The sequence below is a fragment of the Pleuronectes platessa genome, chromosome 2 (genome assembly GCF_947347685.1).
Source record: "Pleuronectes platessa chromosome 2, fPlePla1.1, whole genome shotgun sequence".
In the NCBI taxonomy this organism is placed as follows: domain Eukaryota; kingdom Metazoa; phylum Chordata; class Actinopteri; order Pleuronectiformes; family Pleuronectidae; genus Pleuronectes; species Pleuronectes platessa.
In genome coordinates, this window is record NC_070627.1 from 29,666,444 (window position 1) to 29,688,488 (window position 22,045).

Sequence of the window (22,045 nt, forward strand, 5' to 3'; positions counted from 1 at the left end):
GTTTTATCATGAAGTGAACTAAGAGTTCCTTAAACCTTGAAAAATATCTAGGATGTTAAAAATGTTGAGGGAAAATTAACAACACAGCCATGGTTCAGTTTTTTCAGTGATTCAGACAAGTGGTAGAATTCAAAGGAGAAGTAAGACGGAGACTTCTAGCAGAGCAGCAACAAACAATCGACTCCTTAGCAATATCCCATTAACATTTACAGTCTTTTGTCAGTTTTATTGTCACCATATTTTGATGATATAGTACCTCAACTTTTGTATTGTATTTCATCTTTAAGGCATCAAAAATAAGGGACTGCGATCGTACAGTCTAAGTAAGAGTCCCCCAACACGGTGTTGTGTCTGTATTGAAAATGGTCCATATATGATTATGTGCAGATGTGAAACTGTCAAAAGTGATTAGTATCCATTAGAATGTAAACCGATTGGAACCGACAAGATTTTAATTGTTATATATTTTGAAATCATTAACCCATTATTCTATAGTATACCTTTTGGGGGATATTGCTGCAAATAGGCACGTTTGTATCACTTCTTCTTTTCTATCACAACATAGCATAAAGCTGATAGAAGCATTACAGAATGGTGGCTTTTTAATAAGCATTTCACCACACTCCAGTCAGGCTCCAGTTCTCTGTCAAAAATGGGCTCTTCTTGGGTCCTCATTAATTGAATCCACTTTGATTCATTACGCAATGTATGGCTTGGACTGGACACTGCTGTGTCTTGGAGGTATATATAGCAACATTTTGACCAAAAGTACCCACAGCCTTTAGTCCCAGGACATTTGTCAAGGAGCTTAAATCTCCCTGCAGACCAACATTCGCCCGTGTTTCCACTGAAGACCAGGGGAGATTAGGCAAAATCATCTTGCTGACATATGAATGATTGATGGGTTCAACAAGCTGTTCCACTCTAGTCCTCCAGGTGGTGGTAATGCAGAAGACTATACAATAACTATGACACTATAGCTATATTGCGTGGAGATGGACCAGGAGAAATAAAATGCTTGAGAACTTGACCAATCAGGCATGTTCAGTGCTGCAAGCCCCCCAAAGTTCTCTGTAATCTTGTTAAGTGCCCCAACCTGGGACTGAAGGGGTTAACTCATGTCCATAGAAGTTTGTTTAGAGTTCTTGGATTTATTTTGAAGATTTCTTTGAATTTTTTTTTCAACATTGATATCCTTTTATTCAAATTTCCCGTATGACTATATCCAGAGAGTTTGTCCACAGTTTCATGGACTTTACACTTCTTAATATTACAAACAACTATGGCCGCTGTCACATCAAGCTCCTGTGAGGTGATATTTATTTTCCTTCTTATCGCATCACAGAACTCTCTACTTGTCTTTTATTGTGATGCACACAAGCAGCACTTCTCTCCATTCGAATTGGCTGAATGGCCGATAATAAGATTGAATGCACCTGTGATACTAAATGAACACAAGTCTGCTTGAACTATCACGACAACATATTTATCAGCACTTGTAAGGATGGCCAAACTTTGTGGGTAAAGTGAGGGTTCAGCTCTTTTCACAGCTTCTTTGTTTGATCTGATGACAAACCAAATTCCTGAAGGCAGACATGACAAAGGAGCTTTTCACCTGATGTCAACACGTTACAAAACAAACTTTGTAGAGCGTTGTTTCAATGAGGTGTGAGGGTACCAACTCTTTCAGCTATCTCATTATGATGTGAAAACTATTGTGTTTAATTAATCCTTTGTGTTCAAACATTACTGACTCAGAACTTAATGAAACTAACCAAAGACCTGTCAGAAGGACAGTGGAGCTCTGCGGGGTACATGGGTGAGACTGTAGAGTTGCACAGTAAACCAGGTATTTGTGTCTACGGGTAGTCGAAGATGATGTGAGAATTGGGTGCCTGGGACTTGGTTACTACATTTACTATTTGAATCAAAAGTTGGAAGTGGATGTTACGTGCTTGGGCATGTTGAAGTGTGTGTATGGTGCCCTTGCAGTACGTGTGTGTGTGTGCCTGACATTGCACAGCTGTGAAATGGAATGTGACTGACTTCAACGAGACTTATTGACTACACATGGCAAGCCAGGAGCCCCAGTGGCCTTTTGTCAACGCACTTTCCCTTCCTTCATATCTGTCATGTCCCTTGCCACACACACACACGCACAGTTTTGATTATATCTAATTAAGGCTGAGTGCCATTTCGGCTTCAAAAAATGCATCTTTTCCACACATGTGTGCACTCTCTCTTGCTCACTTCTTCCTATTGGTCACTAAGTGAAATGGATGCCTCCTGTGTTCAAGGTGACAGGAGGCAGTACCCATGGGATACTATCTGCACCCACACCCATAGACAGCTATAAGCTATAAGGTCCCTGAAGTCAATAAATCATTAATCTTCTGTCCCTTCTTATTTTTTCATATTCATACATTTTACACATTTTCTATATTTCTCTTAACTACAGAGCCATATTTCATATTGTTCCTACATGTGTCGTTTCCTTCATTCTAAAGTTTTTTTTTTTTTTTTTAAAGCAATTAGGATTCTCAAGCCATTGACTGCTCTTTCTGATCATGTGTCAAATGTGACTGGGGCATGATCCCCACAGCCTTGTGATTTATGTTGTTTTGAGCCTCGCAGGGGGTGTGTTATTATTTTCCTGACATAACTGCAGCACTGATCATGCCTTATTATGGCTAGTGGGCACATTTCCTCAGCTCCTCTCTCATGTGTTGATGACAGAGCACAGTAATTGGCCACACTGAGTGACATCCTAGCATGTCTGGGAGCAGATAATGAGGCAGCCATTTTACGTAATGCTGACAGACACTTTGAGCTGTTAACGCAATTAACTGCAGCATCGGGCAGATCACTAGGTAAATTAACTTGAGGCCTGATTCCAGATGACTCATTCATGGATATTAATCACCAACTGATTACTACTAAAACATTAAGAATATGGGAAAAAGTTTGCAAAATTTTGGGTCAATTTACTGATGCAGCTTTTAAGCTTTGGATTGGATTGGTGTTGGGCTGAGCATTGAGGCATCAGAAGATAAAGAGACCCTAAGGAAAACACATTTTCTTTATTTGGTCAGATGTTATCAAAAACATATGTCCTGTATTAATGGTTGGACTCTGCGTAACCTTGTTAATGAAGCTTTACATACAAATAGTGCTCAACTGTATGTGTTTGTGAGTGTGTGTGTCACTGCAACATAGTTACCAGAGAGGGTTTACAGAAATAACATGACATCAGTCAATAAGTACATCATTTAAAATGGAATACATAAATAATGGAGTTTAAATAGAAAATAAATAACTTCCTTCATCTATTGAATTCAGATGGCTTTTGAGAAGCGATTTCCTTTCTTATTTGCATTTCCATTTCCTTGCTGCTTTTTTCCTTTTCCTATTAGCTGTGTGATTTGCTGAGTCATTTAGCTTTTCCTTTTAGCCTCTATATTTAGTCTTGTTAAGATACTTAGGGCAGTGCACTGGTAAAATGAGGTAAAACAATATAAATTAGCGTAGGGATGTATCAACATATTGATTGGATCTGTAAGGTTTTATATCTCCTTTCCTAATTTGCATTATATCAACACGCTGTATAAAATATATTTTTAATAATAATTATTAATAAATGAATCTTGATGTCTTTTTCTGCAATAGTTGTACTGAGCAGTGGACACTATGTTCAACTGTGTGCCAAAAACAACGCAACACAAAAAAAAACAAATCAAAGAGCATAAAGACAGTCATATAAATAACTAAAAGCCAATCGTTTAGTTGTTGATTTGATCCGTTGTTGGTTTTACCCTTGTGTGGTTTTCATGTTTTTTTCGCACAGCCAATGTTCGCGGATCTGGTGGACCCACTGCATTATTGGGTCTTCAAATCAATACAGCTATAACAATTTATGTAAAAATACTTAACATATGTTTTCTTTATCCTAATAACAAGCAATATAGACAGCATATATGGTGAATATTTGTCATTTACCCCTGTTAAATCACATTTATGAATAAAAGGGCTTTTCGTTTTTTTGATAAAATGCAATTTAACAAGAAAAATCAAGCACTATCAAGATATAGGTGGAAAAAACTAATATCAATATTTATTTCTTGGAACACAATTATAAATTAAACACACACTGGTAATCTACACAACACAGGCAACACTTGCAAGTTCCAAGTATACGACGAAGCAGCATCACTTGCAGCCCAGATCTTGATTCCGCATTTTGTGGGTTTAGACAATATGTACTGCCTGAAGAGGCAGCGACCCCTAAATGGCGTCAGCTGCTCATCAACATTGACATTAGGCCCAGGGTTGTAAAGTAGGGTGAGACGGGGCACCCACTTGTCCCATACTGTCCTGATGGCAGCTAGCCTGTCTTTAAGCCGCTGAACTAGTCTGTCGTCTCTGTTATCAAAGCAGATAATCCTGGAAATAATGTGGAAGATTTCGAGAGACATATTAACTCGAAAAAGTTCTCTGCCAGTTTATGCATCCCACAGGGATTCTGTGGATTCCCGTGCAGATTTGAAAACTCAAGCAAGGATAAGAACCCCAAAGTATGAAAATAAATGGATTTGGTCCATCTCATTCCCCCTTCTCCAAAAACTCGCTGTCCCTCAAAATTAGTGCAATCCAGAATGTTTTTCTGGATGGAATCTGGAAAGAAAAGTTCAAAAGAAGACTTGATGTCCTGTACATGAGTGACTGCTGTCTGTGTTGGTACTGGTTGCATCCTTATTTCATTGGTAGCCATGCGGTGTGGCTCATTTCTTTGGGCAATAGACCAGTCAACTTCTTTTGACATCCATATTTCTCCACTTGCTGGCTGCTGACGGGCTTTTCTTGAAGCTGGCTGATTGTCAATCTCATCCTCTTTTTCAAACTCTGAATTGACAGAAATATGATCTTCATATTCTCAAAACTCTTCAAAAGCTTCTCTATCTTCAAAAATCACTTCTAAGGCCCTCTGAGCAAAGAATCATTTCGCCATGTCCATTGATTGTGATAACGAGCCACACGTTCAAAGCTATGTATTTGTTGTATCCCACCCCCAATTTGCATCTGGGATAGTGTGAGAATTTCTTTTAGTATGTTTCCCGCAAGACAGAGGGTAAAACTGGCAGGAATGAGGGAGCAGAAGTGCCTTAAATGTACAATTTCCACACATTTCTTACCCCTTGGTCCAGTGGACCCGAACACCACATATGTAAATGTGTAGGGGGGGGGGCGTTGCCTGCAACGCACCAGGGTATGAGAATCATAGACATGTACAGTCATTGAAAATATGGTCTTTATATGTTCATCGCAGAAAATGAACCAAGGCCAATTAATTTGAGGTTGAACCAATTATTAATCGCAAACTTTTTCTTTTAGCAAACATTGAAAACGGGTCCCACAGACCCGAACACCACAAAAGGGTCTTAAATATTGATACCATATACCCATCCATTAGTTGGAGCTGCTTATCCTTGATGTCGTGGGCTCTGAAGCCTGTCTCATCAGTCACTGGTCATAAAGGTGGTTAAAACACTTGCTCAGTGCATACCTAAGGGATAAGTTTTATAAAAGAAGACAAACTCTGCACTCCACTCAAGCAATCTCCCCTTGAGCAAATCTCAAGTCATTTATCTCAACCATGAAGGAGTTAGGGCTTACCGGTGTCACACATTATTATCCAATCAATACATGCTTTTCCAAGTAGGTCATAATCATAAACAAGCTTTATTCCAACTGCTGTAACTGTTGTTCAATCAATGGAGGAACAATAAAAGAAAAATAGCGTATCTAAGGAATGGATTAATTAAATGATGAGTTCAACAGATGGCAGATGAGTGTCAATATGTCTCTGCAACTCTCTTTGTATTAAGACACAAGTTAGAAATTAAACACTTTTTTTTTTTTTTGTTATATTAGAAAATGAAAGGCTGCTCCCCCTGCTGCAATGTTTACTTTGCTTCCTGAAACAATATTCTGTCCTCTGCCCATATTCATAAACGTCGAGATGTTAATGTGGCCATGAAGGCAGCTGGTCAGACCATAAGGCAAAGTAACACACTGAATTTTAACAACAGGATTCTCATGCTGTCAAATATAAAACCTCATGTGGCTGCTACAGTCGTGACCTGTCAGAGAGCCCGTGCACTGCCCCACCAGCGAGCACACTGCCACTGTATAGATGCATTATGACGGTAGCCCAAAAAACGTACTGCTAATTAGAACTGAGTCTGACGGAGACTGCACTTGCCAGTTAAAAGTGATGGTCCTCTCTGATCTGTCATCCATCTCTTATTTTATTCATTCTTGCAGCAACCACAAATGTCTAACACGAATCATCCTATGAAGAAACCAACTGTCAGGAGAGATGACTTGAATGGACAGGCTGAATAACTTAAGTGATACTGTTTAGTGCCAGACAGAGAACAAACTGATTGTTTAATACATTTTAACACGGAGGTATGAATTCAGGAACAACAGTTTAACCAAATCTAAGATTCGCATCGAGGGTATTAACAGACCTCATGACAACTGCTGCAGTGCGCATCCCAAAACTTCCCGTTTGGAATGGACCATTTGCTTAGCCTGAGTTGATGCTCCGGAGCTACTTCAGAAGTATTAGTCATCTGTGAATCCTTATCATACAATTGAAGTAAATGGTGACCACTTCTTCAAACGTATAAAAACAACAGAAAAATGTGATCGTGTTGGATTTGTTTGCAACACTGTTTACCCTGTAACTCCAAAAGTGTTTTGTGGACTCAAACACTTCAACCACCCTTCCATTGGCATAGTGGTGAGAAGATAATGAGTGCATTTTCATATTTGGGTGAACAATCCCTTTAAGTTAATCACAGTAAACAGCCTCCTCTGATCACATAACTAAGAAGACATTCTACATAATATCTGTACTCCAGAACAGAGGACCTTGGCATTATGTTCCCCCTCTTCTTTTTTGCTCGATTCAAAGAAAGACTGGGTTTAATCACAACATGATAATGAACAATACAAGATGACAATCAATAATTTGAATGGTTAAATAAGTAAAATTATTAAAATAAACAGCTCCGATCAAATCTCAGAATGCCTCAGGCTCTGCTCACTTTTACAAGATTGTGTGTGTTTTGCAAAAAAGCTGCAGGTCCTGCAATATGCCGGAATAGAACTCAGAGGGGAGGAGAGAAACCTATAGCACGGGGCCCAGGAGTCGTAATAATAGCAAATGTTTAATATCTAATTATTTTTAAAAACTCTTTGAGGTTGAATCCAGCACGGAGACTGTCTGATTGCTCTCCATTGACCACTCCAAAGGGGGAGATGGCAGTCAGGCTGAACATAATGAGAGGCCCACAATAAAGGAACAGTTGCCACAGTGAGGAAAGCTAAGATTAGCCAAGATTAACTGTCACTCAGGTAAACAGAGAGCGGGGGGGAGGGGAGGACATTCTCTCGCATCTGAGATCCCTGCTGCGCTGGTTCCACTTCCACCTCAGATTGTCAGCAATCAACTCTTCATCGACGTCAATTATTCACTTTCTAAATGCATGTGGCTGCTGCTCCTGACCTTTGAGACAGTTTGAGGCTTTTCAGTCAATTAAGGACCGTTCTTGAAGCAGATGCTGTGCCGACGACCTTGCACACTTCAAACTGAAACACCTGCCATGATTCCAATTTGCTGCATAAACAAGATACAAGACTGTATGGAAAAAAAGTTTCCTAATGACCAGAGTTATGGACTGCAAGCCGCTAAAGACAAAAGCTTTTTTTTTTTTTTCAAAAAGAAAACACCTTGGGGGACATTTGCTGTCAAGAGAAGTCTGACAAACTTGAGAATAACAAAAATCAAGGTGTTCCGGTGAGACTGAGAACAGGAGGGAGGCTGGGGGAGGAAAACAGAGAGCAATCTTTCATGCCGATTCATATTCTGTCCTGGAAAAACTGAGACGCACTCTCGCCATATGTCCATCTCCTGCAATTAACCACTCAAGTCAGAAAGGTCTCCTCAAGCGTGGAAATAACAAGATGGAGAGAGACAGAAAGCTTTGTGTGGCATGTTTCTCTTTTCCATTTGGCAGGAAGCTTCCTCTCAGCAGGCACTAAGAGATCCTCTCTCTCAGCACTGATTCCATCAGGATTAGTGGGGAAATGGCAGAAATCAATGCACTGAGGAGTTGGCCTGTATGCTGAGGATGCCTGGATTTGGAGGAGATGAACCAATCCAGTGAAGGGGGGGGTATTAGTTGTAATCTCTGAATGCAGTCAGTGCCAGAGTCTCCCTAACCCGACTCGTTTTACAATCCTCACCTGGAGTGAAAACACACAACATCTTTGTCCAGCAGCAGCCAGACAATGTATAATGTAGATAAATACAAGTTAATCCTCAGAGAAGTGACTGATACAGAACATTAACTTGATGAAGACTTAATTAATGAATTACCTGCCCATTTCTCTGTCTTCCAAAGTGGCTTTGACCAATTTCCATTAAAATCCTCCTTTATTCATTACTTACTGCTTCAATTTGTCTGAATAACATCAGCTGATGTGTTGACTTTCTTGCTTGACCTTATTTAAAATAAAACTGTTTGATAACTGGTATGTTGACTATTTCTAAAGCTTCACTAGGAGTTTCTCCTGCTCCTAGACTTTATGCTGAGACTGACCTTCAGTAATGTGTAATGTGCGAGTTAATGAAAATTCAAAGCAGGACTGACTGAAGATTTGAAATTGAAAGACTATAATGCTTGCACGCAGGCACACATACACATACATTCACACTGCAAGGTTTTATGGCTGTCATTGATTTAATTTGGACAGCCATCATACCATGTCACTGTAAAATTATACCAGAATGAATTGATAAATTAAAAGCTGTTTTGTACTACACTCCTACACACCCCGACACATGCAGACAGGGCCGGAGCATAATGGAAACTTAGATGGGAGTGGATTTGTAGGTTCAGTACCCTTGTGAGTCCACCGATTCAGCACGCATACTTCTCACCATTATCCAGGTGTGTGATTGAGATGAGAGCTTTAGCTGTTAGGCTAGTCCCCTCTCTCCCTTCCTCCTTTACCTTTGCACTCGCACATACTGCTGCTTTCAGCAGAAATTAGCTGTATTAAGGCAGAGACTAATCGCTTCACATTTTCCCTTCCACTGGACTTGCTGGGCGGGCCACGGCTGTCTGGATCCATAGGTAATGCTAGCCTTATACGAAAGCCAGACCACCTCAATCAATAGCTGCCCCTGGGCAAGGACGGAGATGGGAAAGAGAACAGGATGCCGCCTAATTCAATGAAGGAGACATTACCCCATGCCTGCAACGCGCCAGGGTATGAGTAATCATAGACAAATTCATTTTAGAGCCCTGGAGCCCAGTATTGCTTTCAATTAAGGGCAGAGTTTAGAGCAAGCGGGGTGCATATAGTGAGAGCTGCTGTGAGTGGGCAGCAGAAGGAGAGGCTCAGACAAAGATCGGATCAGTTTCTGTTGACATAGCCAATTTGCAGCTGAGGTCTTCTTCAGGCATTCAGTATATCCAGAGGAGTTGTTGTAATGCTTGACTGACCAGTTCACTGTGAAATGCAGATAATGATCCATCCATGAGAGGCTCAGTGTTGTTTTCCGTCTCATGGAGAATAAGTACATTATACTGTAGATGTTGCTGATGGAGTGCTGGCTAAAAAAAAGGCTGGAATGGAATGACATTTTTTGAATGGTTGAATCCAAACAGGGAAATTTGGAGATGTTTAATTTTGAGTAATAAAGTCGTCAAAAAAGGGCTGAACAAGAGCATTCGTTATTACGCAGGTAAGTGAAGTCCTGCATAGAATCATTGCCTTCTGAATCTTTGAATTGCATCAACATCCTGCTCTAACATGTTGCACTGCTGCCATCCAATGAAGTTATATATGTAACTCATAGGTTGAAGTGCAATCCAGTTCTACTTAAGAAGCACCCACTTGTGGTCAAGGTGCTTAAAGTGAGATTAAACTTAGTTTTACACTTGAATTATCTACATTACATAATCAAAAATGAAAAAATGTATGTGCACTATTATGACAGCTCCAATCAATGGGCCTAAGGTATTTATGTGTGTGCGTCGGTGCATGATAATGTGTGTGAGAGAATGTGTGTGTACATATAAATCTGTTTACTCTGTTGCTGTTTCCATGGCATTGACCTCATCTGCCCTCCTTCCCTCTCCCTGTATACATCTGTCCAGCTCGCTTCTTGATGTTCTCCATGTTTTTTGACTCTGATTTTCCGCAGCTGTGTCTTTCATCATATCACATCATCCTCTGCATGCCAAAAGGGCAAAAGTGTGGGCATGCAGTCATTAAAATCCCCTGCTATGTCATCACTCAGTTGTTGTCAGACATATATAGTTATGGAAAATGTTCTATTACTGAGTGGATATTATGCTGATAACTGTGATGTTTCAGTGAAAGAAAAAGGGTAAGTGGGATGTACAGTAAGAGATGGTATTTATGCATGGATTCCTTTAAAAATGCCAGACAAACAAAAACACAGTGAGAGGCATAGACAGGAGCTGAACCTTTCTCCGGCAGTCAGTATGTTTATCAGTAAATAAATCAGTTATGGAGGCTGTGTCTTTTCAAGTTGCTTTTAGATTTGATTTTCTAACTGGCATCTGGAAATAGCAAATAAATGCATTTCTGCTAAACTGCCAATATAGAAGACGCAGGTGGCAGCTTTGGAATGCAGTTTTGAAGCCACCTCTTAAGATCACTTGGATTTCATTATATCCTCTATATGTAACAATCTTTATCCCTGGCATTTGTTCAGACTGGTGACATGTGATATCTTGAGTGGTTATCATAAGGAATATTTTTTATTACTCTATGTTCTATTCTTTCCATGTGTAAAATCGTACAAATCAGTTAGATGCTGTGAAAGGCCTATGGAAAAGCTAATGCTGTGTTTACACCAAGCACATATGAAGTCAAAGCAAGTATACAAATAGACAACTCTCTTCTATAGTGTGTTTACAATAGAAGAACTTGAGCAAAAGATTTGTGTGACGCAATGTCACAATAGCCAATCCGCATTGATGATGAAACTCACCATTCTCAGGTCATGGCACCAATCCGAGGTAGCAGTTCATCTAACTAACCAGTAAGCTGATCAGCCCTAAGTATAGCGCTGGAATTTACAGTCATCCAGACGCAGCTCCTGGAGTGGGCTGTGAAATTCCCTGAGTTGTGTCTCAGGATGGTTGTGTTAACCCACACACAACGGTCCTGGCTTCCACAACAGGTATCAAGTAACACAACATGAACATTTGCTTTGTGTTTGATGTAAACGAGCCATAAGGTGAAACAGCTCTATAAGTCTTATGTTCACAGTCTATCCAGGACCAAATGGTAGTCAAACAAAATTAGCTGTGAGCTGGTGAGTGTGGTGGAAACAGATATTATGCCAATTAATATTAGATTATGAATTTTATTACTTGCAAAATTGTGAAACCCTCTTGGTGAGGTCATATGTGCACAAGTAGATTAAGATATGCCAGATTATTCAAAACTGCCTCTATCTTTCCGAAACAAATAGATTGATTCTCGAGTTGAAATCTGACTGGTGATAAATGCTAATGTTGCTCAGCATCAGATGCATGTTCTAAACTGCTTGATAACAGATGTATATCACAGCCTCAGCCTGTCACATTATGTAGTTCTGCTTTCTCTAGAGTAAAAACTTCAAAGTAGTCTGTTTTTATAAAGATCTTTATATACATTATCAATAGATGCAAAGGCTAATAGCACCCTGGTTTTAAACTCTGTAAAACATTTTAACGATAACAAACATCCCAAATCAACCCTAAACAACATAACCAAATGCTAAATTGAGACGTAGTTGACTGTGACCATTCATTGGCCTTTGCACAGTTCAAAATCCACTACAGAAGAATTTGACTGTGAAGATGTGATTTTTAAGAGATGTACCATCTTGACTTATTTCTGTACTGTTCCTATTCCATTACATGTCAGAGCAGTACACATCACCTAATTGTCAGTCATGTCTCTGTGAAAGCTGCTTTTTAACAGCTCATGTCTCATTCTCCGCATTTTAGAGTTCAACTAGAGTTTCCACTGACAGGAGAATTATAAGTCTGTGGAACTCACAACACTGCTTTTATAGGACATGATGGCACCAAAGTGCAGCAGTAGCTATGAGTCTAACATAAAGGAGAATAAAGTTCTGAATATAGAGCAATTAATAAAGTGGCCTATTATCTAGGTTTTCCATCTCAGAATACATGTCTGAGACGAAGGAATGGTACACCACTTTGCTGTAAAGCACAACAGGATGGCAGGTGAGTCACTTTAAATGCCATGCCAAAGTCTGTCTTATCTCTTTCATTCAGAGAAAATACACATGGTGATACCTATACCTCAAATTATAGCACAGTTGATTTCAAATTAAGATTAGTAGTATGTATTTTTAATTTAATACTGCGATTATTATAGGCTTTTAAGTACAATCATTCAGATGTTTTAATTTACTAAATCAGAATATCCCAACTGAGTGTTCACTTTAAAGAACAACTAAAGAGCAGATTAAGATCCAGTGGTTCAACACCCATTTGTGATTTAGTGTTTGACGTTAACTTTAACTCAGGAAAGATCAGATCGAGTTTTTCAGCTGTTTAATATCCTCTCTGTGTCATTTATTTAACCAGGTAAAGGGTCCATTGAAAAAAATGTAATGTCTTTTTCAATCTCAATAAACATTGTTGGAATAAAAATCCAATGCAACTCTCATGTAGATCTGGTCAGAAATCCACCAATAGTGTATAAAAAGGTACACATTTCTAAATGATTTAGCAGAAATCACATCACTACATTTCAGTCGGAGAGTTATTGCCCAAGACCATTCCATTTTTATGGTGAACAAGGGGCAAGAATTGAAAAGGCATTTTACTTTCATACTGTTTTAGTTAACAAACTTCAGTCAAATAATTGTAAATTCAATTTATATTTCACTTTTTCAAAAAGAAAGGCCAATGCCAGCATTCTATACAAGCTCTGGTTTACACTCATACAGGGAAGTGACAGATCCCTGCAGCATCAACAACAGCCTAATTAACACACTGGTTTGTGCAACTGTATTTATTTATGTCGTACTGTCTATGGCCATGAGGATTTCCTTTTCAGTGCACATTAACATGAAGGCCTTTAAGTGCTGCTGAGTCAGAGAACTTCATGGCCATTTCTTAACATACTTTACTGATGAGAAGAGTCCCTCATTGACAGCTAGAGTGATAGAAAGTGTCAACAGAAACCTATATGCCAGTCCAATTACATGGTCGTCATCAGTGAGTTGCGAGAGGTTGAGATGAATACAAATGGCATAGTGTTTGTGGCTTGGACAGATCATGCAGCTGCCTTATGTCTGGCTCCGTTTACAAAATGATGGTCCATCGCTATCCTCCTCGTCTTTTAGTGGTATCTCATTACCTGTGCTGACGATATATCCCACCAGAGACGACTAGACAGTGTAAGGATATGTGGAAGTAGATGGACCCAGGAGCAGAGATATTTAACAAAAAGTGGATTTAATATAAAAAGAGTCCTTACTAGACAAAATCACATCAGGACAGGGCAGGAACGCAGAGCACCATGGAACATCATAACAAGAACGACAAGTGCAACAAGAACAATCGGACCAGGACAAAGGGAAGGACAGAGGCTTATATACACAGAGGGAAGGCAGGGGCAATTAAACACAGGTGTAACACATGAGGACTGGGGAAGACAATCACCGACAGGAAGTGAAGACAGAAACAACACACAAGGAACAGAGACTACTAAATAAAGCAAGAACCAGAAACACAGAGTGCAAACATTAAAACAACTCAAACATAAACAACAGAGATCTACCAGATAAACAGAAAACACTTACAGAATTTGGTCTTACAAATACAACCTAAATTGCCAGACTGTTACAGACAGCTCAGCATGAAATGTGGCAAGATCAGCTCTGTCATCAGATATATGCAGACGTTTGCTGATTCCTTGGAGAGCTGATACCCTGGGTCCATTTGCTCTTATTAAAGCAAAGTTTTTTAGGATCAAGACCAGATATCTCTGAGGGAAGTTTAATGTTAGTTGAAAACCCACCAAAGTAAGCTATCTGTTAGTTTCCATAATGACATTGTGCACATTGACCTCAAAGTGAGCATCATCTCATTCTATGGGCTTGTGGCACATCTTTTCAAAGATGTTTTCCTGAGAGTGCAGTCAAAGTCCCTTGTCCCCTCAAACCCTCAACAGTAGGGGCAGTGTCAAACTTGAAGAAGAGCTTGTATGTATCCCTCTCCTTTTGTTCCGCACTGCTGTCCTCACACTCCTCTCTCCCTCAGCTGAGGCTAAGGTCAGTAGCAGGCCAACAAAAAAGGTGTCCCTGTAATTACTGAAACATCCAAAGACCTTAGCAAGAGCCTGGACCTTAGCCCACAACCTGGTTTCCCCTGGTTTCCCAACAGTCCCCTGTCACATTTTTTTCATCAAATGGCATTTTGTTTGACAAATGTTACTAAGAGGGTGGCAACGTGACATTCCTGTGATAATTACCAGTCTCATCAACATGTCTCTCTCTCCACCTGCTGTGTACTGTTAGCTCGTCAGTTTAGCCATGTCATCCTCCACAGCCCCTCTTCTTTATAACCTGGCCTTCAAGCCCCTCTTCACCTTTTTTAATATCCATCATCTCCCTTTTAAAACCTCCAATGGCACTGATTGCTACCTCACATGATGGAAGGACTTAGTCCCATAGGTAGCAGCATTCATCCACTCTATTGCCATCCAGAGGCTGTGGTGTCACAGCTGCCCGATGTGAAACTTGAACTTTTAGAGTAGGTTAACCAACATGTCAAATTAAAGGATTTTGTTTCCAACTGGGTCTCAGGCCCAACAGCTAAGCAGCGCACTGGGAATGCCCCTGGAACATCTGATTGGCCACACCAGCGTTGGCTTCAGCCCAAATCTTTGATCGAACTCTCAGGTGTTCAAACAAGGCCCTGTGCCCTTTCAGTCCTGGCTTTCCCTCAGACTATCTTTATCTCACAGCCTCTGCAAAGAAGTGACTCCAATGCTCCCCTGGCCCCAGGCTTTAACTCTGTGGACAGTTACTCCCACAGGCTGGCATTCTGGAGTTCAAGGGCTCCCTATCAGCAAATAATGTGATTGACAGTGATTTCAGAGGGATTGTCCGACGATAAGTTGATAGAAGGCTACGCAGTGCAAAAACCAACCATAGAATGTATTTCGTATGTATAATGTTGCACAAAGTCGGCCAAACATCAGGACCTTATGTTAACTACATTTTGAAATGTTCTATTTACTGCATAAAGGAAAATGTTTCACTTTATCAGCTGATGTCTCTGTTTTGGACTCATGGTATATATTCTGTGGCAATGTTTGATTGGAATCCAGATGACTTTGCGTCGCACAGTGTCAGCTGTTCTTGAGGGACTTTAGATGGCTCTGAAATGTCATTTATTTCTGATGTAGCCTTCTAAAGCCGTATCTGTTTCACATTAAATTGTGTCTTTCTCGTGCTGAGACCCTGTTTCCTCTTGTGTCTTCCTCAGGTCTATATGGACCAGATGAGGGCTGGGCGTCTGCCTACCCAGAATGCAGAGAGAGAAACCAGTCGCCAATCAACATTGTGGACCATGATACTAAAGTATCCACAGAGTATCAGGAACTGACCCTGGAGGGCTTTGAGTCTGAATCCTCTAATAAGACATCAATGAAGAACACTGGAAAAACAGGTACAGTAAAGACCATACAGGCTCAAGCTGCAGATTGCAATTTTCCAGGTTATACCCTCTTGATTTATGTGGGATAAGCATTTTTTTCCTCCACTCATACAGACTGCAATGTTTGAGGCTGTAGAAGTATACAGTCAGCTAAATGTTAAAAGGGAATAACTAAGCATATGGACATAGGGAAGACTGAGAATGAAATAGGTGCTGATATGATTTGTTAAGCATTTGAAACGCCTTGTAGGTCCAATGTACCTCAAGTATTTTGATGTTTAGTGTATACAGTATATTTTATCTTGTGTTTTCTTATCTATTGTCATGGGAATTTCTCAATAGTCAAGCACAAGTCATTACAATGTCTTTCTGTAAGTTTATTCTACATCTGCAGATGGGCATCAATGTACAAGACCATGGAATAGATTTCATACAATGAGCAATGACATACAAGAAAAGCAGCACTTTATACATCTCCAAGCCCCTCCTAGAGAGGAGACAAATGTTATCGGTCAACCTCTTTCATGTTAAGCAATAGGTGACCAATATCCTGTCACCTACTCTTTCCCAGACCCTTGGAATGTAGGATCTGTTTTTCAAGATCCCTTGCCCAATGTTTACAACCACAAATCCCCCGTTCTGTTAAGTCTTTGTTTGGTGACCCTGTCAGTGAGGATGTCATATAACAGGTTTGAGTGCAACCCTGACTCCTCAGGCAACATTTGTTATCTTTCGAAACATCAAAGTAGTTCCTCATATCAATCATTGCCCTAATAGTAACATTTCTATCACACTATCTTTTGTTTCTCTTGTAACGAAACCTCGGACTTGTTTAAGTTAAGATTGGGTCATATCCAAGGCGGATTTGTGTTCTTCATAGAATTCTTAGAATAGAATACAACAGAATGCATTTTACCACATACAGTGAGTCTGTGATGGACCACTGTTCAAAGAGAATGAAAAGCTGAAGTGTGACGCCTCTGATAATCCCAGCTCATACTGGCAGGTGTCTGAATGTCAAACATCTGTTGCATCACTTCCCTGCACATGAGTATGAAACAAGACAGGTGCAATATGTAGCAAGTCATTGATGATGAATATTACACATCCCGCTTTCATTCAGACATCCTGCAATCCGTATTAGCAGTGCCATGGCAGGTGTCACTGCCGGTAGGATTCAGCAGCAGGCCATCTGATTTGGTTCTCTTGGCATCTTGAGGACCCTCCTTGTAAGCCACGGGTATTTTTCACAATTCCAGGTTGTCAGTAAGATGGATGATCTCTCCCTCACTGGAGAAATGGAGTTGAAAAGCTTTGGAGAGGCAGAGGCCACAGGTGGTTGGCATAGCTGTTGACAGCACTCTTGAGTGCTAACCAAAGCACCGCACAGCTGTGTGTTTAGCACAGTCCCGTTTAACATCCAATCACTTGCTCAGCCAAGGATATGGGATTCATCTGTGATGACATTTGAATACATTCCCAATTTGTGTACTGTTGATTTTTTTTTTTTTTTTTTTTTTATAAAATAAAGCCTATGCTATAAACTCTAATAAAAAAGACCCTACAAATATAAATATCTAATCCATTCAAAAAAACACCAATATTTGATCTATATCCAATACGTATTTGGAAATAGATACAAATATTTACACATCTGAGACAAGAAGTTAAATGAATATCTGCAAGTGAAAATGACAAAAAAAAGTTACACAACTAGATCAATAAAGTTATCTTTGCAATAGGTCTGAAAATAGGGAAACAGCAGCAGGAGTAGAAATGTCTGAAGGTAAGAGCTTGATCACTTACTCTTGCTTATTCATATATTAGATCTTGCTTGCATAATCCCTTTTTTCCCTTTAAAAAAAATAAAAAAAGCAATGCACTGTTTTAATAAATATTTGTGGCCAATTTCCTGGCCATGAGTCTCCAGGATGTCCAGCAAAAAAAAGGAATAACAGCAAAAAAAAACATGCTGTTAATTTTAAAGCATAATAATTGTACTGATTATATTAACAATTTTGGTTTTGCCAATATCAATGGTTTTCTCTTTATTAAAGACCTTTCTACGAAAAGGCTTTGGAAATTACTGGTTACTAAAAATGCCCTAATTTATTGCACTAGATAATTGTCGTGCAGTTCTCCTGAAATTAAATTAAATCAATAAGTCTTAATAGCTGCTGGCTGTATCATCATAACTGTACAGGAACCAGTGATAGAAATCTTCTCATCTTACTCTTCAAGAAAGCAAATCAGACATATGACAAGCTATTCCTTTTGAATTGTTGTCCAGCACCTTTAATCTCTGGTACTGACTACAAAGTAGGACTCTATTTCCCAAAAGCATTCGAGACAAAGACGAGCTTAACCTTAAGCTTTACATAATGACAAAACTGAACTTTGGAAGATGGGAATCTATATAGTATATGAGTCAGCTGAACATGGTTATTGAGCTCCGTAATGCTCCCATATGAGTATGCTCATTAGAAGAAGATGTCTGATTCTGAGAGTAGATATTTTGAATCTAATCAACAGTTTGACAAAGAGAGAAAAACTGGGAATGTTTCTCATATCCTTTTTATATATACTGTATATATATATCTCTATATATATATTTATTTTTGTATTTTTGATTTCATCTTATAATTTTTTTTAAGCATTCATACTGTGCATCATTCTGCAGTATTTCCAATATGAAGGGGGGGGGGGGATTTGGGGTTCAGTATATTGCCCAAGGCCACTTCGACATGAGGAATGAGGAATACTAGGATCAATCCGCAGACCTTTTGGTTAGAGGACGAACGCTCTAACCTCTGAGTCACAGCCGCCCCAAATTTATTATAAGCTGTTCTTGTGAAGTTAATGCAGGATAGTCTATGGTTAGCTTGCACATGTAGACTTTATTTTAGCAGCAATGCACCGCAAAAAATACCAGGTATACTGTCAATCTGTACCGTGGAATAATATGCATGCTTATCACAGCTAAGGGGTAAATATGAAATGAGACATGAGTGTAATATAAAATGTGAGAGCCAGCCCTGAGGCTAGTGTGGCATGAAATACAGATTATTGTGCAGGCTTTATGAGCTCTGCAGAATTGTGGTTAAAAATAAATAGAATGTTGTAAGCTGTGACAATGGCGGGATAATATTTAATGTCAGGGGGAGTAAAGTAGACTGTAAATGATGAGAAGGAGGAGAGCACTGGTAAACTTGAGATGGATTGATTTGGATCTTGATGTTCTCAAGTTCTTTGTTTTAGCAACAGCCAGTACCACCTGCACTCAGTATCCTGTATAATGTGAAAGAGCCATTGCCAGGACATTTGCTGAGCCCAATTTTAGCCCCACTACAGGAAAGGGTTGAAATACAGCAAATCAAAACATTTTAAGTAATCTTTAAAACACTTAATATCGTAGCTTGACATAATTTGCAACGAGACCTTGATTATACATAACCAAATATCTAGCATACTTTCTACAATTTCTACCGAATCTTTGATACAGACCTTAGCAATATCTAATTGGAGCAAACTCACACATTATTGAATCCAACAAAGATTAAATATGGGAGAAATCCTGTTTATCTGAACCACTGTAATGCACAGGGAAGGCAAAGTGTTACATCCTCTTATGAAACAGGCTGTCAAGTCTTCTGCACATGCTGCTCAGCAGCACAAACAGCGATCATCACTAATTGTTGTTGTGGCCTCTTTCATATTCTGTCTCTCAAAATTCTTTCGATCTGCTCTCAGGACGGGATGGCAGCAATGTCTTATTTATATGAAACATGATAACACCAGCAGTATGTATTGTACATATTATAGTATTTTTGAGTAACATACATCAATAACGACATCAGTTTTTTTGATTAACATTTTTTTTTATAAAAGACATACATGTATGTCTCTTCAATTAAAGACATTAAATTATAATAATACATCTGTTCAGATTTTCAATGTTGTTGACTTTAACCTCATAGTTAGTGATTAATTTAATTTGTCTGTTTTAAAAAGAAAAGGATGCACATATCAGATTTGCAGTACAACATTACCAAACCATCCCTACTGCCAAATGGATAATATCACATCTGATATCTGTCTCCACAATGATAAACATGCACTTCATCCTCTTTGAATCATGAATATCATCAGCAAATTTAATAGAACTGAACTGTATACTTCTTACCATCCATGTATTTTACTAACTGAAATTGTCTAAGAAATATTACTTGGTATGTCATAATATGGGCAGCCTCGTTTACTTTATATAAACCTTCCACAGCCTATTTTTGGAGGGCACAAATATGTTCATACTAAATATATAGTGATAATAATATTACGTATAATACTAAGTATTTTAGAGTTTGTCTCAGAACTTGTGGTTAAGACCAGTGAAAAATCCTGGGATTCATTCAACAAATGAATGTGAACCCAGGTCTCTGGTCTCTGGAGTGCACTATGTAAGCTTGTATCAATCTCAACCTGTTGACTTCACTGCTGTTAATAAATTGAGTGCTTTATTCAGTCCAAAAAACACAGTGAAACCTAATTGAACCCAATACAGTGATTACGCTTCCACCACAACATTACTTGGAAAACAATTTACTTGTACATGAGTGTGATTTAGGAAACTGGGTTGAAGCAGGTCATCCGTCAGCTCAGAAAACCCAACGCCTGCAATGCTCATCTGTCCTTTATACCTTCTGTCTTGCACAGCTGCCTCATAGATGCTCTTTTAATGAACGTGGCAGCAGTTAAGTCACAGTTGCTGTTCACCTCTGGTGTGTTTTTGTGGAGCGTTTTACATTGCCCCTTGATGTGTCAGTTTCCCAGCCGGGAGTGGCGTGTACTAGCTTGAGGGTCTCCTATCCCCACAACATCTTTCGCAGTCAATTTTGAATATGTCAAGTGTTCTGTTAAAATCCCCCATAATGCCTGCTGTTTAATTCTTGCATTTAATGGGGCCATTTGTTGCTGCAGAGGGAGCATTATTTAGACAGTTATCCACTCAGACAAATGTCAACTAACTTTCAAAACAGCTAACCAGAGAAAACAGCGTGGCATATACAAAAATGTGGCTCCTGCAGCTGTTTATGAGTTCCTGGGTTTCAAGTCATATGATGTCATATAGCTGATTTGCATTCTCGTTGAACACGAGTGTGAAGGCTTTACTAATGGAAATGCAATAATTAGATGCATCAGTGCTGGGATTCAAGAATACACGTCTGCAACATATGCTGTGTTAACTCTCACATCTATGTTTAGCTTTTACTTAGCACATTGACATTCATTCTATCACATTATTGACCAGACTCTGAGGACTTTGATTCTTAATTCATTTATTTTTTTTAAGCCACTCTTTACAAGAACAGAAGTACTTAAGTACTTAAGTGTAAAACTTTGCTAGTGGCCCCTTAAGGCTGTGATTATCATCTCACCTTACACGCTGATGATGTTGCTGCTGTTAAAGCTTTCGTTATTGAGTCTGGTAGAGTAGGGCACAGCTCTTCATATAGTTCTTTCATTATCAAATGATTGTGAAAAGGTTTGTTCTCACACTGATTACAATTGTCCTTGCCCCCCAGTAGTCCCATTAATGTGTGTTCTCACACATTTATAATATGCTGGATGTTGTGTCAGCACTACTGTTCAGCTTTGGCTGCACATTTATGCATGGCACTGATGCAGGCAACAGCAGTGGCGCTCAGCAACTCATACACAATGCCAACACACAAACCGTTTTTTCCCCGCATGCTTTCCTTGTCAATGTTACCTGCCACCAACATGGCTCATTACTTGTTATTTGGTTGCAATTCCAATTGCACGTATGGCGTGTACATACATCTGCAATTTGGAGTTTATTCCTCAGAATAAATAGAAAAAACTTTAATGACATAACGAATAGTGGAAATTCACTCATATACTGATGTAATCGTTATCAATAGCACACCAATTTTTAACTCACCTCCTTAATCTTAACAAAGAGCAGAACTGCAGTCAATTGTTATATGAGTGGTGGCTCTAGTAAATAACTGATATTATTTCTGTGTGTGAAGCTTTGTTCGTTTCAAACTCATTCCACATGATTCCACTTGTGGAAGGCAGTACTATGATAGATTCAAGACCCAGATTCAAATCTAATATTGAGACATACAGAGAAGAACTTACACAAAGACCCCACATTGAGCTAAGTTCACTGAATCACCTTTGGTAGGCCTCTGCATCAGATTTCACAACCATATCCTGCCACA

The 22,045-nt window shown here is 39.3% G+C and overlaps 1 protein-coding gene across 1 annotated transcript in view; it reads left to right on the forward strand.

The window, feature by feature from the left end:
- LOC128459041 (receptor-type tyrosine-protein phosphatase gamma) overlaps window positions 1-22,045 on the forward strand; it is a 342,929-nt gene that overhangs the window by 206,587 nt on the left and 114,297 nt on the right. The window contains exon 3 of the mRNA XM_053444144.1: window positions 15,627-15,809. Within this exon, the coding sequence (XP_053300119.1) occupies window positions 15,627-15,809 (183 nt within the window). The remainder of the gene's footprint in view (window positions 1-15,626; window positions 15,810-22,045) is intronic.